At 46.6% G+C, this 18,415-nt stretch overlaps 1 protein-coding gene and 1 long non-coding RNA gene across 2 annotated transcripts in view; both read right to left on the bottom strand.

Annotated features, from left to right (window-relative positions):
• Positions 1-18,415, bottom strand: part of LOC146079648 (uncharacterized) — a 75,814-nt gene that overhangs the window by 21,668 nt on the left and 35,731 nt on the right. The gene's annotated exons all lie outside the window — the stretch shown is intronic.
• On the bottom strand, positions 12,227-14,335 carry LOC146079813 (uncharacterized). Its single transcript, XM_083186455.1, has one exon. It carries the CDS (start codon positions 14,333-14,335, stop codon positions 12,227-12,229), a length of 2,109 nt encoding a protein of 702 aa, XP_083042581.1.

The raw sequence follows: 18,415 nt of genomic DNA, 5'->3' as shown, positions 1-18,415 counted from the left end.
ACCTTGGACAGGAGTGATGGGGATAGGTCGGGGGAGGAGAGATAGATTAGGGTATCATCAGCATAAAGGTGGTAATGGAAGCCGTAGAAGCTGATGAAAGTGCCCAGAGAGGTGGTGCAGAGGAAGAGGAGAGGGCCAAGGACTGACTCTTGGGGAACACCGACTGGCTGCGGGGTAGTAGGAGAGGAGGAGCTTGGAGTGGAGACAGAGAAGGAGCGATTGGAGAGGTATGAGGTGAACCAGGAGAAGACCGTGCCAGTGATGCCAAAGGAGCGGAGGGTGTTGAGCAGAAGAGGGTGGTCAACAGTGTCAAAAGCAGCCGACAGATCAAGCTGGATGAGGATAGAGAAGAGGCCTTTGGATTTAGCCGATAGTAGATCGATAGTGACTTTGGTCAGGGCAGTTTCAGTGGACTGTAAAGGGTGGAACCCGGATTGGAGGGGTCTAGAATGGAGTTAGCAGTAAGGTGGCTTAGGAGACGATTATAGGCCAGATGTTCTAGGAGTTTGGAGGCAAAAGGGAGGAGAGAGATGGGCCTGTAGTTGGACAGAGAGTTGAGGTAATATTGCCGCTGAGCATTTTGAGCATCAGGTGCTCTTCTTCCAGGGCAAGGTGGAAGAAGAGCACCTGATGCTCGAAACGCGTCGACGGCAGTGACTGATTGGACTTCCTTTGGGTGAACCTACCAAGTGCTAAGGTATTTGGGACCACTGCAGGGTGCACTTCCGGACTGCATCCTTGCCACTTACCATCCCTTGCTGGCTCCAAATGCCCTTAGGGGTAAGAACTCATCCCATCCTTTTAGAGAATATAAATTTTACCATGTTATTTGCCAAATAATTGTGTATATATTTTTAACTCTATCTCTGGCGCCTGATAATATTATCACACCAACCCATCTTCTACTTATGCCCAAGGTCTAAGGGAGACCTTAAGTGATAATTAAAAGGCAGCCAAAGAAGGAGCGCAGGACATTTGTTGCTCAAAACCACCATTTCAGTCGATGTATAAGGAAATATCTATTAGCGTAATTAACAAAATACGCAGATAAATAAAGAATAATACAAGAGCAGGTGCTGGGGGACACTTACATTGCCAATACCATGAGCGGGGAATCAATTTTGTCAAGTCATTTTTAGATCAAAGACATCACAAAATTATTCTTGCATAGTAGATAATTTAAACAGACTAAATTGTTTCCATTTGTTCAAAAAAGTATATATATATATATATATATATATATATATGTTGTGCTATATCTTTCATACAGATGGAGCCTCTCTCGTTCAGTGCCGGCACTCGCCAGCACCTCCCCTCTGGTGAGCGCCAGCGGAGAGGGACTCCATTAAAACTGGGACGCGTGTGCATCTCACACACACGTGCATCCCAGTCTTCGACGGCATGGCAGCAGCATCATGCCCGTCTCCGCTTCAGGGAGACGGCAGGGTTAAGGGGGAGGTCGGGCGGCAAGGGAGACCAGCGGTGGCGGCAGGGGAGGTGGCGGGGACCCGGGGCAAGCTCCGTTGCCGCAGGGCACGCAAGCATCTCGTGTGCGCGCACCCCCTGGCGGGAGCTGTCGGGGGCTGGCGAAAGTATTGCCAGTCCCTGCAAAGATGAAGCTGGCTTCATCTGTAATACATATATTTTAATAACAAGCCATCTTGTTCATCCAGTGTGGGAATGTGTTTTGTGATCCACAAATTCATAAGTCTTGGAGGGCCTAGGGCACTTGAGACAGGGGGTTACTGGGGAAATGTGGTGTAAATACAGAATATCCCTTATCCAAAATGCTCGGGACCAGAAGAATTTTGGATAACTGATTATTAAGTATTTCACAATATTTTTATATTTCAATGATGTATCTTGAGGTATCTTGCATGTATGTTGTAAAAACACATCAAACATATATACAATATAACAAACGCCGGGAAACACGCCGCCAAGCCCACCACTGCCCAGAGCCCTGGAACCGCCTGGACCCTGCCTCTGGACGGGGAACATGCTATCCGGACCCCCAGTGCTGCCGCCCGTATACACTACACCCCCGGAGCCAGTAAGAGACTCCAGTGGTCCAGGAGGTTGTGACAAATAGTACTTAACATAATTTTTTTATCTTGAGAAGGAAATGTATTGAATGATTTCACTTCTTTCTTTCCACATTTAGAACTATCGTGGGAAGTAGCCAATGATATATTGAATCACACAAAGGCTTAATTTGTCATGAGGAAATGTCATAATAATTACAGTGACTCACTCTATACTGCTGAGAGATAATGAATTTAGTTCTATGTTTGTTATATTGTATATATGAGCATGTGGATAATATTACTGTAATGCTATTAATGTACTTTACATACATGTACAGCTCTAGCCGCACTCATCTATCCCTGATTGCCTTGGTTTGCTCCCACAGGAGCAAATTAGACACATGCGCATGTCGACGGGATCACGCCAACACTGAACATGTTGACATGCATTAGGTCAACCACTGAAGTTCAACAGGCCTTAGGTCGACACACTCAAAAGATTGACATGGCTTTATGTTGTCAGGGTCATTCCACACAAGCAGTATGTCAACATTGGGAAGGTCAGTAGTCAAAAGGTCGATATGGGTTTTTACTTTTTTCTTGAGCCGTCATGTGCCTACAGGTGGTATTTCATGCCCTATGATTCACTAGGGCGTGGGAGAAAAATATAATAGTGTGCCATGTTGAATGTGTTGACATTTCGGACAAGAAAGAGAAAAACCCATGTTGACCTTTTGACTATCGACCCTCCTAATGTCTTCCCAATGCATGTGTCGACCTAATGGCCCTGTCGATCTTTTGAGTGTGTCAATCTAAGGCATGTCGAGGTTAAGTGGTCGACCTAATGCATGTCGACCTTCCTGTCACAATGGGTCGCTTGTGATGTCACAATGGGTCGCTTGTGATGTCACAATGGGATTCTTGTGATGTCACAATGGGTCGCTTGACCGCTTGTGATGTCACAATGGGTCGCATGTGATGTCACAATGGGCCGCATGTGATGTCACAATGGGCAGCTTGTGATGTCACAATGGGCAGCTTGTGATGTCACAATGGGTCTCTTGTGATGTCACAATGGACCGCTTGTGATGTCACAATGGGTCTCTTGTGATGTCACAATGGGTATCTTGTGATGTCACAATGGGTCGCTTGTGATGTCACAATGGGCCGCTTGTGATGTCACAATGGGCCGCTTGTGATGTCACAATGGGCCGCTTGTGATGTCACAATGGGCCGCTTGTGATGTCACAATGGGTCTCTTGTGATGTCACAATGGGCCGCTTGTGATGTCACAATGGGTTGCTTGTGATGTCACAATGGGATTCTTGTGATGTCACAATGGGTCGCTTGTGATGTCACATTGGACCGCTTGTGATCTTTTGAGTGTGTCAATCTAAGGCATGTCGAGGTTAAGTGGTCGACCTAATGCATGTCGACCTTCCTGTCACAATGGGTCGCTTGTGATGTCACAATGGGTCGCTTGTGATGTCACAATGGGATTCTTGTGATGTCAAAATGGGTCGCTTGTGATGTCACATTGGACCGCTTGTGATGTCACAATGGGTCGCATGTGATGTCACAATGGTCCGCATGTGATGTCACAATGGGCAGCTTGTGATGTCACAATGGGTCTCTTGTGATGTCACAATGGGCATCTTGTGATGTCACAATGGGCATCTTGTGATGTCACAATGGGTCTCTTGTGATGTCACAATGGGTATCTTGTGATGTCGCAATGGGTCGCTTGTGATGTCGCAATGGACCGCTTGTGATGTCACAATGGACCGCTTGTGATGTCACAATGGACCGCTTGTGATGTCACAATGGGTATCTTGTGATGTCGCAATGGGTCGCTTGTGATGTCGCAATGGGTCGCTTGTGATGTCACAATAGGTCGCTTGTGATGTCACAATGGGTCGCTTGTGATGTCACAATGGGTCGCTTGTGATGTCACAATGTGTCTCTTGTGATGCCACAATGGGTCGCTTGTGATGTCACAATGGGTCGCTTGTGATGTCACAATGGGCCGCTTGTGATGTCACAATGGGTCGCTTGTGATGTCACAATGGGCCGCTTGTGATGTCACAATGGGTCTCTTGTGATGTCACAATGGGCCGCTTGTGATGTCACAATGGGTTGCTTGTGATGTCACAATGGGATTCTTGTGATGTCACAATGGGTCGCTTGTGATGTCACATTGGACCGCTTATGATGTCACAATGGTTAGCATGTGATGTCAGAATGGGTCAATTGTGATGTCACAATGGACCGCTTGTGATGTCACAATGGGTCTCTTGTGATGTCACAATGGGCAGCTTGTGATGTCACAATGGGCAGCTTGTGATGTCACAATGGGCATCTTGTGATGTCACAATGGGCATCTTGTGATGTCACAATGGGTCTCTTGTGATGTCACAATGGGCATCTTGTGATGTCACAATGGACCGCTTGTGATGTCACAATGGGTCTCTAGATCCCTCTCTTCCTCAGTAGTTTCCATTATAGTGCCATTTATACTATATTGAGTCTTTGGATTTCTGAGAACCAAATGCATGATTTTGCATTTTTTGGCATTAAACTGTAGTTGACATTCTCTTGACCATTTCTCTAATCTACCTAGATCCTCAATCATTTATTTTACCCCTCCTGGTGTGTCTACCCTGTTGCATACCTATGTGTCATCTGCAAAAAGGCACATTTTACCCTCAATTCCATTTGCAATATCACCAATAAAGATATTAAAAAGCACCGGTCCAAGTACAGATCCCTGGGGTACTCCACTTGTAACCTTTCCCTCCTTTGACTGTACTCCGTTTACTACAACTCTCTGTTTTCTGTCCTGCAACCACGCTCTTATCCATTCAACTATCTTAGAATCCAAAATCAAGCTTTCAAGTTTATTTAACAGTCTGCGATGTGGGACAGTGTCAAAAGCTTTACTAAAGTCTAGATAAGCTACATCTACAGCCCCACCTTGATCTATTACTTTAGTCACCCAGTCAAAAAAGTCAATAAGATTTGTTTGACATGATCTTCCCCCAGTAAACCCATGCTGTTTTGGATCCTGTAAATTTCTGGTTTTGAGATATTCTACAACTCTTTGTTTTAAGAGTGTTTCCATCAATTTCCCTACTACTGATGTAAGGCTCACTGGTCGATAGTTGCTTACCTCTTCCTTGCTTCCACTTTTGTGCAGTGGGACTACATTCGCTGTTTTCCAGTTCTCTGGGATTACTCCAGTAGCTAGTGACTGGTTGAATAATTCTGTTATTGATTTTACCAGCTCCCCTTTAAGCTCTTTTAGTATCCTTGGATGTATCCCATCTGGCCCCATTGATTTATCCACTTTCAGTTTTGAGAGTTCTGTGAGGACTTTCTCCTCTGTAAATGTACTTGTCTCTCCCTCAGTTTTCTGACTATACTTGCAACTTAACTGTGGCCCCTTTCCCTCTCTTTCAGCAGTAAATACTGAGCAGAAATAATTATTAATATTATCTGCTATTACATTGTCTCCCTCAAGAAAACTTCCACTCTCTGGCCCTTATTCTGGTCGGTGCGGATATATCCGCGTGCGTTCGGGCCGCCGATGTTTTGTATCTGCGCATGTGCAGAGGCGTCTCTGCGCATGTGCGAGCGGGGCCTACGGCCAAATCCCGCATGATATGTGAACACTCCGAACAGAGGGAGGAGAGGGGCGTGAAGGGCTATTTGGGCTCATTACCATATGCATACGCCCCGTGTTTCATGGGCGTTCCCATGCAAATGCTGGGCGTACGTATGGTAATGCGGCCGTGACGCACGTGTAGGGGGCGGACATATGACATCGCCAGATGTCAGCTGCCCGCCCAGATCCCTGCTTTTGCACGGAAAAATGTCAGTGTGGTCTGAGGTTGCGGGAGCTGGTGGAGCACTCGGTCCTGCATTCGATGGTCTGCGACCATCGAATGATGGGGGAGGTTCCCTTAGATGGAGGAGGCGTATTCCGTAAAAAATACACGTGCGGTCCATTCGGCCAGCTTCTTACCGCGTACGGAGGGAGTTGGCGATCCGTATGGAAGGCGGGGTTTCGCACGCACGGTCCTGGCCGCATAATCGGATCCGGCCGCAACGATCAGAATAAGGCCCTCTGTCTTCAGTCTAATTATTCCACTTTTTGTTTTTCTCCTTTCACTTATATACCTAAAAAAAGTTTTCCCCCCTTTACCCACTGACTGGGCCATTTTCTCTTCAGCCTGTGCTTTTGCACATCTGATTACCTTCTTAGCCTCCTTCTGTCTAACAAGGTACACCTCTTTGTCCTCATTCTTCTGCGTCTGCTTAAATTTCTTAAAGGCCAACTTTTTTGCTTTCACAATACTTGCTACTTCTTTTGCAAACCACAATGGCTTTCTTTTTCTTGTGTTTTCCTAACTCTTTTGACACAAAGTTCTGTTGCTTTTAGAATTGCACTTTTTAATTTTTCCCACATATCCTGCACTCCTTCCAAGTTCTTCCACTCTGCCAAAGAATCCCTTATAGAGTTTCCCATCTCTACAAAATCAGCCTTCCTAAAATCTAACACCTTTGTTTTTGTGTGCGATGAGTCAGTCTCTGTCTTTATTTTGAGCCATACTGCTTGATGGTCACTAAATCCCAGATTTTCACCCACATTTATGTCAGATATTCTGTCACCATTTGTAAGTATTAAGTCTAATATTGCGTCCTTACGAGTGGGCTCCCTCACCAATTGCTGGAGGGATGCTCCTTGCAAGGAATTCAGCATGTTCCTACTTCTGGTGTAACGTGCAACAGGCAGCTCCCAGTTTACATCAGGTAGATTAAAGTCTCCCATGATTATCACCTCTCCTTTTAATGCCATTTTATTGATGTCCTGCTATAGGCTCTTGTCTAGTTCCTCTTCCTGACCTGGTGGTCTGTAGATCACCCCTATACGAAGAATCGCCTTCTCCCCTGTTTCTCACCAAAGGGCCTCCGTTTTTTCTTCAATACTTTGTATTCAGGTAGTCTTTATATATTTTTTCACATATATTGCAACCCCTCCTTCAATTTTTCCCATTCTGTCCTTCCTAAATAAAGTATATCCTGGTATAGCTATGTCCCAGTCATGATTTTCATTGCACCATGTCTCTGTAATAGCCACAATATCCAGTTCATCCCTTGTCATTATTGCAATTAGTTCTGGGATTTTATTTCCTAAGCACCTAGCATTTGCACACATAGCTCTTAAAGTTGTGTTTGTGCTTCTCCTGCTGCTAGCTATGTTCATCTTTCTGCCTATATCTATTCGGTTTTGATCGGCATTATCTTCTGTTGCAGTGGATATGCTTCCTGTTCCATTTGCCTGCAGAGACAATACCTCTAGGTTGGGGGAGCAGATTTCTTCATTCTTATTTGTTCACTGCCCCCCTCTGCTAGTTTAAAAAGTTGCTTATGAAGCTTCCATACTTCTCACTCAATATTCTCGTTCCCTTTGAAGATGGGTGCAGGCCATCACTTTTATATAAGGCTCTGTCTTGCCAGGTAGCTTGACTTTGACCTAAATATCCAAATCTCTCCTCCTTGCACCAATTCCTTAGCCAAACATTGAAGTTTCTAATTCTCAGAGTTCTATCTTCCCCTTGGTGTACTGGCAATACTTCTGAAAAAGTTACAGTGGTTGCCACCTGTTTTAGAGCAGTTCCTAACTTTCTAAATTCATCTTTTACGGCCATGACTTCAGAATTAACCAGGTCATTTGTGCCTAGGTGGACGATGACATCCACCTCCCCATCTTTTCTTGCTGCCTTTACAATTCTTAGCATGCGTTCTTTATCTCTTGGAGCTGTGGCTCTAGGTAAGCACCTTACTTGTTTCTCTACTATAGTAGCATTTCCCAGATGAACTCCTCTAATGATGGAATCTCCCAAAAAAAGTGCAGTCCTTTTTGGAGGTGAAATTTTCCTGGTCCTACAGTTAGTAGAGGTAGAAGTCCTCATATCTTCCTGTTCTTTATTGCCTACGTTGGTCATACATTCCAACCCTGCAAGAGCAGAATATGAGTTTTGCAGTGTGACCACTTGGGGAATGTGTCCGATGCCCTCTGTCAGTCTCTGCCTTTCAGAGCCCACAGCAGTCCAAGCAGAATGTCTTCTGGGGACTCTCTGAGGCAGTGGTGGTTGCAAGGACACAGACATCCTACGTAGCTCAGCATGCAGTTTAGCTATCTCCTCCTGCAGCAAAGAAAATTGTTTGCAGATTGGAACGCAGCCGAGTCTACAGAATGTCTCCCTCAAAACAAATGCATTACATCCACTGCACCAGGCCAAACATTGTATCAGATGTATGGTAATAACAATAATAATATGTGTTTTGGCTTTTGTGTTCAAACTCACCTTTTTCTGTTTTCTAAATCACCTGCTTCTGTTTCTGTCACGGACCCACCGGTCGCCTGCTCCGATACGTCAATCTGAGCAGCGCCGGCCGTGACTGGGGTTCACTCAGGACACTCGGGTCCTTTCCTTGAGGTACACTGCCACCAGCCAAAACCTGATTTTAGCGCCTGAAACTGCGCAAGGGGCGGCTTGGCTCGCCCCTGACCACACAATACAAGATAACAATGGTAACGTTTTCCAGCCTTTCTCTCCTGAGGCTAATGAGTCTTAGGAACACAGAACCAGAACTGGGAATATGTATTATTTATTCCTAGAAATACTACAGAGCTTTAAACAAAATGGTTACAAGACATTACAATGATTTTAAAAGTACACACAAGTTTTAAATGCAAATTTCAGAAATAAAATAAAAAGGGAAAAAAGACAGAACCGTATCTTACAATCCTGAAGTGGGGGGGTTCTCCACAAGAAATCTCTCGTCGCCTACAGCCTGCTTGCTAGACCCCCAGGTAGTGACACTGACTATAGGGAGAAAGGTCTTAGTTATACCTTGCAGACTCCCTCATCCCTCCCACCCTTGGGATTCCACTCTTTCCATGCTGAAGGAGTGTGGAAGGTCCCTGGCAATGTATTTTCTACAGTCTGCTGTTTTCAAAGTGATTGATCCTCCTTCCTTGCATAGCAGACCCACTGATAAGAGATGTGAAGAAAGGGGACAAACTCTAACCTCTTCTCCTGGACCATGGTTTATGAGGGGCTCAGATCTTATCTTACATCCTAACTCCGGAGGAGTCCACAGATGTCACACTGAGGGAATACAGGCCTCAAACTCAAACCAGGGTCACCTACAGTTTACATACAAGACATGTCCTGATTCCAATACTCACAGGAGACATAACTATTACACCAATATCAGACATACATTGACCGGACAGATAATCATAACAGGAGGCATACGTTAATTTGATCGATCACCTGATCTGATCGTTACACCTCCCTCTTTTAAAATGGCGCACAGAGGTGGTGACCCACGTCACCATCTCCTCAGTGCGCTATTCACTTCCTCGCCGTGAGAGTCCATCCGCATTACTGTGGTGGGCACCCTTTTTGTGCTGGATGGTAAAAGTGTACTGCTGCAGTATGAGACTCCATCTTAGCAGTTTACCATTATCTCCGGCAACTCTATTCAGAAATACCAATGGGTTGTGATCTGTAATTATTAAAAAGTCATGTCCGTACAGATATGGCTGGAGTTTTTGGAGAGCCCACACAATCGCCAAACACTCCTTCTCCACGGTGGCATAGGCTACTTCTCTGGGAAGCAATTTCTTACTTAAGAACAGGATGGGATGCTCCTCTCCTTTCTCATTGACTTGGCTGAGCACAGCACCTAGCCCATAATTGGAAGCATCAGTCTGCACTATAAACTTCTTTTGGAAATCTGGGGCCTGCAGCACAGGTGACTTAGCTAATGCGGACTTCAGCGCCAAAAATGCCCCCTCACATTCCTTTGTCCAATTGACCACCTGGGGCAACTTCTTTTTGGTTAAGTCTGTCAGTGGTTTTGCTAGAGTGCTGTAGTGGGGTACAAATTTTCGGTAATACCCAGCAGTACCTAGGAAGGACATGACCTGTTTTTTGGTTGTGGGAGTGGGCCACTCCGTTATAGCCTCTACTTTGCTTAACTCTGGGCGAAGGGTACCACCTCTAACACAGTGCCCCAGGTAGTGTACCTCACCCAGCCCAAGCTGGCATTTCTCTGGTTTAATCGTCAACCCGGCCCCCGTGATTTTACTTAACACACTGTTCAGATGGATCAGGTGCTCTTCCCAGGTCTGACTGAACACCGCAATGTCATCCAGGTAGGCAACGGCATGTGTCTCCTGGCCTTCCAGCAGGTCATTAACCAGGCGCTGAAAGGACGCAGGTGCATTTTTCATTCCAAAAGGCATGACCAGAAACTCAAACAGGCCGAATGGTGTGATAAATGCAGACCGCTCACGGGCCTCCGGTGACAGTGGGATCTGCCAGTATCCTCTACTCAGATCCATGACAGTGATGTAACGTGCCTGGGCCAGCTGATCTAACAGTTCATCTATCCTGGGCATGGGATAGGCATCGAACACAGTGGCATCATTTAACCTTCTATAGTCTACACAGGAGCGGGTGCCCCCACACTTCTTTGGGACCAGTACAACTGGGGCAGCCCAAGCACTGTGAGACCGTTGAATCACCCCCAGCTGCAGCATTTCATCAATTTCCCTCTTCATGGCTTCCAGCACCTCAGGAGAAGCCCGGTATGCTGGCTGCCTGAGGGGGGTCTGACTACCTGTGTTTACATGATGAGTTACCAAGTGTGTTTTTCCAGGCTTCCCTGTGAAATGGGACTTGTAGGGCTGCAGTGTGTCAGTGAGCTGTGCTCGCTGTGCCTCTGTCAGTTTATCACTGAAGTGGGCATCAGACAGGGATCGCCCCTCCTTAGCAGCAGCTGCTAAATCCATCAGGGGGTCAATTCCTTGCTCATTCTCAGGCAAACTACACACAGCAAACACACAAGCCCCCCTTTCGTGATAAGGTTTGAGCATGTTGACATGATACATCTTCTGCCTCTTACGTCCCTCCCCTTTTTCCACAATGTAATTAACATCTTTGATACATTGTATTACAGTGTAGGGACCCTCCCAGGCAGCCTGCAGTTTGTTCTGTCTCATGGGAACCAGAGCCAATACCTTTTGCCCCACCTCAAAGATACGCTCTCTAGCCTGTCGGTCGTACCATTGTTTTTGCTTGGTCTGTGCAGCCTTCAGGTTGCTCTGTGCCATTTCCATTAGGAACTGCATTTTCTCCCTGAATTGCACCACATAGTGCACCACGGATGTTTCCGGGGTGACCAACTTCCCCTCCCACTCCTGTCTAATCAAATCCAGGGGTCCACGGGCACGGCGCCCATACAGGAGTTCAAAGGGGGAGAAGCCCGTTGATTCTTGAGGCACCTCCCGGTATGCAAACAGGAGGTGCGGCAAGAACCTTTCCCAGTCCCTTCCCTGGGACTCCACAAAGACCCTCAACATCTGTTTTAGGGTACCATTGAAGCGTTCGCAGAGGCCGTTCGTTTGGGGGTGATAGGCAGAGGTGATGAGGTGATCCACCTGCATCCTCTTACAGAGACTCTGCATGAGCTTGGACATGAACTGAGTACCCTGGTCAGTTAGCATCTCCTTTGGGAACCCCACCCTGGAGAAAATGGATATGAGCGCATCCGCCACTTTGTCTGCGCGGATGGAGGAGAGTGCTACAGCTTCAGGGTACCTCGTGGCGTAGTCCACCACAGTGAGAATGTATTGTTTCCCTGAGCTGCTGGGGATAGCGAGGGGCCCCACAAGATCTACACCAACCCGCTCAAAGGGTTCTGCGATAAGTGGTAATGAAATGAGAGGTGCTCGGCCTTGGTCACCGGGCTTCCCAGCTAACTGGCAGGCATGGCAGGAGCGACAGTAATTAGGTACATCGTTCCCCATGTTAGGCCAGAAAAAATTGGGCCTCAAACGAGCTTGAGTTCTTTTCGGATTCATATGTCCGCCTAAGGGAATTTCATGAGCTATTTTCATTAACCCTTCCCTATAAGCCTGTGGAACCACCAGCTGCCTGTTAGGACCTTCATCTTCAGGGTCCTCTGAGGAAGGTGGCTCACGATATAACAGCCCATTTTCCACATAAACTCTGACTGAGCCATTCCCCGTTGGGACCTCCTTGGCTTGTTCCCTGAGAGCGGCCAAGCTGGGATCGGTCTGCTGTTCTGCTTTGAATGCCTCACTTCTGAGCAGCTGATCAGTGTGGGGAAACAAGGCAGGCAAGCCCCCCCCCCTCCTCTAGGACAGCATCTGAACTGGAGACTTCTACAGGAGGGGAGGGGGGTGGAGGGGTATCCACTTCCAGGGAGTCCCCTTCCACACAGGCAGGGGTTAAATCACAGCTGTTCTGGGCTGCAGCTCTCCTTGTCTGAACTGCTAACACAGAGATTGGCTCAGTATTCTGTACAACCCCAGATACTGGTGCTTTCGCAACATTATCTGGTAACGATACATCACATAATTCTACCTTAGTACAGGCATTGTGACCCACTTCCCTCCTGTACATTTGCAAAGGGTTAGGTTCTGCTAAACACAAATCTGCAACCTCACATACATTTACATTACAATTGTAAAGCTCAGCAGGGGTCGCCTGAGGGACAGAAGGGTTAGCTAGTAACACAGAGTCAGTACCAACATCACTTTCATTGACATAGGCAGTGTGCATCTTTCCAAGATCAGTCCCCAAAAGCACACCGGCAGGTAGATTGTCCAGCACCCCAACATCACGGATGCCTCTTCCAACCCCCCAATCAAGGTATACCCTGGCCATAGGAACATCAGGGTGGACCCCACTCACCCCCCGTACAGCAATAGTCTTTCCTGGGATGATGTTCTCTGGGCCCACCAATGCTGAATCTATGAGAGTCAGATCTGCACCTGAGTCCAATAGCCCAAGCGCCACCCTTTGTCCTACCTGGACTGGTTGTAGATTGTCCCGGGGTCTCTCCTGGGGTCCTCCTACACACAGGACGGCAGGCATAGGTTTCACGGCTGGGCCCCCCACAGAAGAGTTCCTCTTGGGGCAACGGGAACGGAAGTGCCCCACTTCATCGCAAATAAAACACCTGCGGCTGGTTGCCAAAACAGGTTGTCCCCCCACCCCCCCAACAAATGCAGCGGCTGCTGGTTTAGTTGAAGAGGGCTGCTGGGGCGAGTCTCCGGGTCTCCGCTCTCTCCAGCTGACTTGCCCGGGCGTCCCCCAGGTCTTCTTTGCCACAGAAGCCCTGGTGCTGGTGTATTGGTCTGCCAGGGTGGCAGCCTTTTCTGCTGATTCGGGATTCCGGTCCAGGACCCACTCTTTAACCTCAGCTGGGCAGAGTGCGATGAACTGCTCTTGCAGAAATAGGTCCTTCAATTTATCATAGTCCTTTACTTGCAAGCCCTCAACCCACTGATGCAATAGGGTTGACAGTTGTGCTAACAGGCCCCCATAGGTATCAGAGGGGCTGCGCTTTAAGTCTCTGAACTTCTGTCGGTATGCCTCAGGGGTGATGTTGAAACGCTGTAGCAAGGCTTTCTTTATGGCAGTATAATCTCCATCCAGCTCCTGGGGAAGGTCAGCAAATGCATCCAAAGCCTTTCCCCGCAGCCCAGGGGTTAAATAACTTGCCCATTCACTGGGGTCCAGTGCAAACTGCCGGCAAGTCTTTTCGAAACTCCTGAAGAAAGTATCCAGGTCACCATCTTTCTCCAGCACGGGAAATTGGTCATGCCGGGGCTTTTTCCTACCCGGGTTACCAACAGCGCTCTGGCCGCTGAGCCTCACCAGTTCCAACTGGTACTCACGCTCCGCCTGACGCTCTGCAGCCTCTCGCTCGGCTCTGCGCTGCTCAGCCTCTAGCTCGGCTCTGCGCTGCTCAGCCTCTCTGTCGGCCGCAGCCTGTCGCTCTGCAGCCTCTCTGTCGGCCGCAGACTGGCGCTCTGCAGCCTCTCTGTCGGCCGCAGACTGGCGCTCTGCAGCTTCTCTGTCAGCAGTTGCCTGGTAATGCTGCATTAGCTGCACGGCCATTGTGGGGTCCAGGTCCTTCATTTGCCTGACAGCAGTTTGAAGGTAACTCTGCAGTGTAGACTCACTGTTGCCAGCAGATGCATCTGACCCTGGCGGGGCATCACTTGTGTTGTCTTGTGCCAACTGAGCCCTTGGAGTAGGAGTGTCCCTGGACTGGCTTCCTCCAGCAGCTAGAACCCGATCGGCTTCCATGAGTGCCTTTATCATCAGTTCTTTACTCAGACCAGACCAAGGGATGTCCCTCCGTACACATATAGTCGCCAGATCATCACGTCTCATCATCCGGTAATCAGACATCCTGAGTCTCACACTTGTCAAATAAAATGATAGTAAAGAAAACAAGAGAAGGGAGGGGAACAGAAATTGCATCCACTGTGTGACTTTTAAAACTATAGTAAAGCTCTGAGTTCTGATTCTGGTGATGTGGGTATTTCTCACAAAATTCTACCCACACTCACTTAAGTTCTTAAAGAGAAAAATGAATTCTCCATCCCACCGCTTGCCACTAAATGTCACGGACCCACCGGTCGCCTGCTCCGATACGTCAATCTGAGCAGCGCCGGCCGTGACTGGGGTTCACTCAGGACACTCGGGTCCTTTCCTTGAGGTACACTGCCACCAGCCAAAACCTGATTTTAGCGCCTGAAACTGCGCAAGGGGCGGCTTGGCTCGCCCCTGACCACACAATACAAGATAACAATGGTAACGTTTTCCAGCCTTTCTCTCCTGAGGCTAATGAGTCTTAGGAACACAGAACCAGAACTGGGAATATGTATTATTTATTCCTAGAAACACTACAGAGCTTTAAACAAAATGGTTACAAGACATTACAATGATTTTAAAAGTACACACTAGTTTTAAATGCAAATTTCAGAAATAAAATAAAAAGGGAAAAAAGACAGAACCGTATCTTACAATCCTGAAGTGGGGGGGTTCTCCACAAGAAATCTTTCGTCGCCTACAGCCTGCTTGCTAGACCCCCAGGTAGTGACACTGACTATAGGGAGAAAGGTCTTAGTTATACCTTGCAGACTCCCTCATCCCTCCCACCCTTGGGATTCCACTCTTTCCATGCTGAAGGAGTGTGGAAGGTCCCTGGCAATGTATTTTCTACAGTCTGCTGTTTTCAAAGTGATTGATCCTCCTTCCTTGCATAGCAGACCCACTGATAAGAGATGTAAAGGAAGGGGACAAACTCTAACCTCTTCTCCTGGACCATGGTTTATGAGGGGCTCAGATCTTATCTTACATCCTAACTCCGGAGGAGTCCACAGATGTCACACTGAGGGAATACAGGCCTCAAACTCAAACCAGGGTCACCTACAGTTTACATACAAGACATGTCCTGATTCCAATACTCACAGGAGACATAACTATTACACCAATATCAGACATACATTGACCGGACAGATAATCATAACAGGAGGCATACGTTAATTTGATCGATCACCTGATCTGAACGTTACAGTTTCCAACTCACAAGTCACTTAAATATTCAAGCTTCACTTTAGTCTGCAAGCTTCTCATGGGCCGCTTGTGATGTCACAATGGGTCGCTTGTGATGTCACAATGGGTCGCTTGTGATATCACAATGGGATTCTTTTAATGTCACAATGGGTCGCTTGTGATGTCACATTGGACCACTTGTGATGTCACAATGGGTCGCATGTGATGTCACAATGGGTCGCATGTGATGTCACAATGGACCGCTTGTGATGTCACAATGGGTCTCTTGTGATGTCACAATGGGTCTCTTGTGATGTCACAATGGGCAGCTTGTGATGTCACAATGGGTCTCTTGTGATGTCACAATGGGCATCTTGTGATGTCACAATGGGTCTCTTGTGATGTTACAATGGGTCTCTTGTGATGTCACAATGGGTCTCTTGTGATGTCACAATGGGCCGCTTGTGATGTCACAATGGGCCGCTTGTGATGTCACAATGGGTCGCTTGTGATGTCACAATGGGTCTCTTGTGATGTCACAATATAGAAATATAGAAACATAGAATTTGACGGCAGATAAGAACCACTTGGCCCATCTAGTCTGCCCCTTTGTTTAAACATGTTACCTCAAACCATATTTGATCCTTGAATAGAAGAAATTAGTTCCGAAACAATTGCGCCAAAAGACTGCTGCACTGTAGCCACCCAAGGAATACCACTCCTCATAGAAACAATGTAGCCAGAATATGGTGTCTACAGTTGCGCTGTCTTGACTTGTAGAGATTCTGTTAGAACCTTGTGAACCCCGAGCTTCAATGGGGGGATGCGAACAGGAGGACAAAGGGAAGATGGTCAGTCAGATGTCAATGGATATTCATTTACACCAGGGGTACTCCGTAACTGACCTTTTCACTTTGCCCTATTTTCACATAAAGGTATCTTTGTTCACGTCAGGTCACCCGCTCATGGGTAGAAGGTGCTCACCTTATCTCTATGCCCTATGTGCATGTAAGGGTTTCTTTTGGTCACGATCTCCACCCGGAGACAAGGAGTGTTCACAGGAAACCAATGGATAAATTCCAAAAAGATTTATTCACCACAAGGCAACAATACGAGACGTCACACTTCCAAAAAATCACACGATAAAAAACTCCAAGAAATAGATAAAAACAGTCTATATCAAGATAGGACCAGAGAACCACTGGGCCCAACACAGCAAGCTTGATCTCACCCGGGAAGAGAGCCAAGATGGGTACCACACTGATGGAAAAAGTGGTTGGGGGCTTCAGGGTTCCTCTGGTGGCTATCCTCCTTCTCACCAACGCGTTTCGGGTCTTTGTAATTGACCCTTTTTCAAGGTATGAAGGAGCTTAATGTTGGAGGGTATTTATACCCTTTCCAATTATTCCTTTAGATAGTCAATGGTAAAACATGGAGTGAAGCATTTTTTCTTACTTTAAAAAACTTTGCATAAAACATGATTTCATAAAATTACATATACATTTATACATTACATATAATACATATAAAAAATTTATCACAGTACAGATCATGAATCATACATATATGATGTGCGGCACATGTACATGAACATCGTGAAAAGTCCGGTCCTGGTTTATAGAAATTGAGCATAGCGATCAGCTACTTCCTCCTTCCGGCGTGTATTGGAACGCAACGCCGGAAGCGGGACTGACGTTCACGTCCAGACGTCTGAGACGCACCTCCGTGCTGTATACGGAAACGGAAGTGACGTTTGAAGATTCTGCTGGAACGCAAACGGACCGGGTTCCCAGGTTACTATGAGCCGCACTGTTGTATGTCACGTGGTTGTTTAGCAGCCAATCAACCCCATCGGGGGTTGTTTATGGATATTCCCCACGCAATTACATATAGGTATAACAAGAGAAAAGAGACAAATGTTAGATAAATGAAATCGGCACCGAGATTTAAAAATAGCAGAATGCGGCATAAAAAGTGGTGCATAGAGGATCATTTTATAAAAAGCATTTAAGCTCAAAATCAACATTGAGCCCCTTGGGCTCCAATGTTTTCAATTCATAAATGGATTTCATCTCCGTACGTGAAAGTCGCAAATCCATGTCATTAACCCTCCAGTGTGGTTTGATTATTTTAATTCCACAAAATGACATCAAACATGCAATATTGCTGTTATGGGTTTTGCGAAAATGGTCTGAGACATTATGCGATTCTAGACCTTTTTTCGCATTCCTGACATGTTCTGCCAGCCTAATTTTAAGTACCCTTTTGGTCTTACCAACATATTGTTTTTTACAGTCACATTCCAATAAATAAACACAATACTTGCTATTGCATGTGATAAATTCATCTATACTGAAAGTTTTTCCAGTTACCGCAGATCTATATTCATGTATGACGGGCATGGGGCTTTTGCATGCCCGGCACATGCTGCATGTCCCGCAACGATAAAAACCTTTAGATTTTATATGGTTCAATGGTGATGGAGTACCAATGGCGCTATTGACAAGCGTGTCCTTAAGGTTTTTTGCCCGCCTGTAAACAAATTTGGGCTTAGCAGTTACATAATTACTTAATAGTGGGTCATTGGTTAGAATTTGCCAGTGCTTGGTGATAAGGCTTTCAAGCTGTTTGTGTTGGCTTGAATACTGGGTAATAAATGCAACCCCTGAATTATCGTTTTTGGGCCTTTTCTCCATAATTGAAGGGTTCTGATTTTTGTGGACAATTAGGTTACGTCCCTTGTCCTTGGCCCTTGTGATGGTGTTGTTTTTGTAACCTTTACTCTGGAATTGCTTTTCCAGTGTGGAAGCCTGCTCATCATATATATCTGCGTCGGTACAATTGCGACTGATGCGCTGAAACTGGCTATTCGGCACACTGTCCAACCAATTGGAATGATGGTTGCTATCTGCATTTATGAAAGAGTTACAG

This window comes from Crinia signifera, chromosome 5, assembly GCF_055691185.1.
Source record: "Crinia signifera chromosome 5, ASM5569118v1, whole genome shotgun sequence".
Lineage (NCBI taxonomy): Eukaryota > Metazoa > Chordata > Amphibia > Anura > Myobatrachidae > Crinia > Crinia signifera.
The sequence above is the reverse complement of the archived record's forward strand: the minus strand, read 5'-3'. Positions and strand labels throughout refer to the sequence as shown.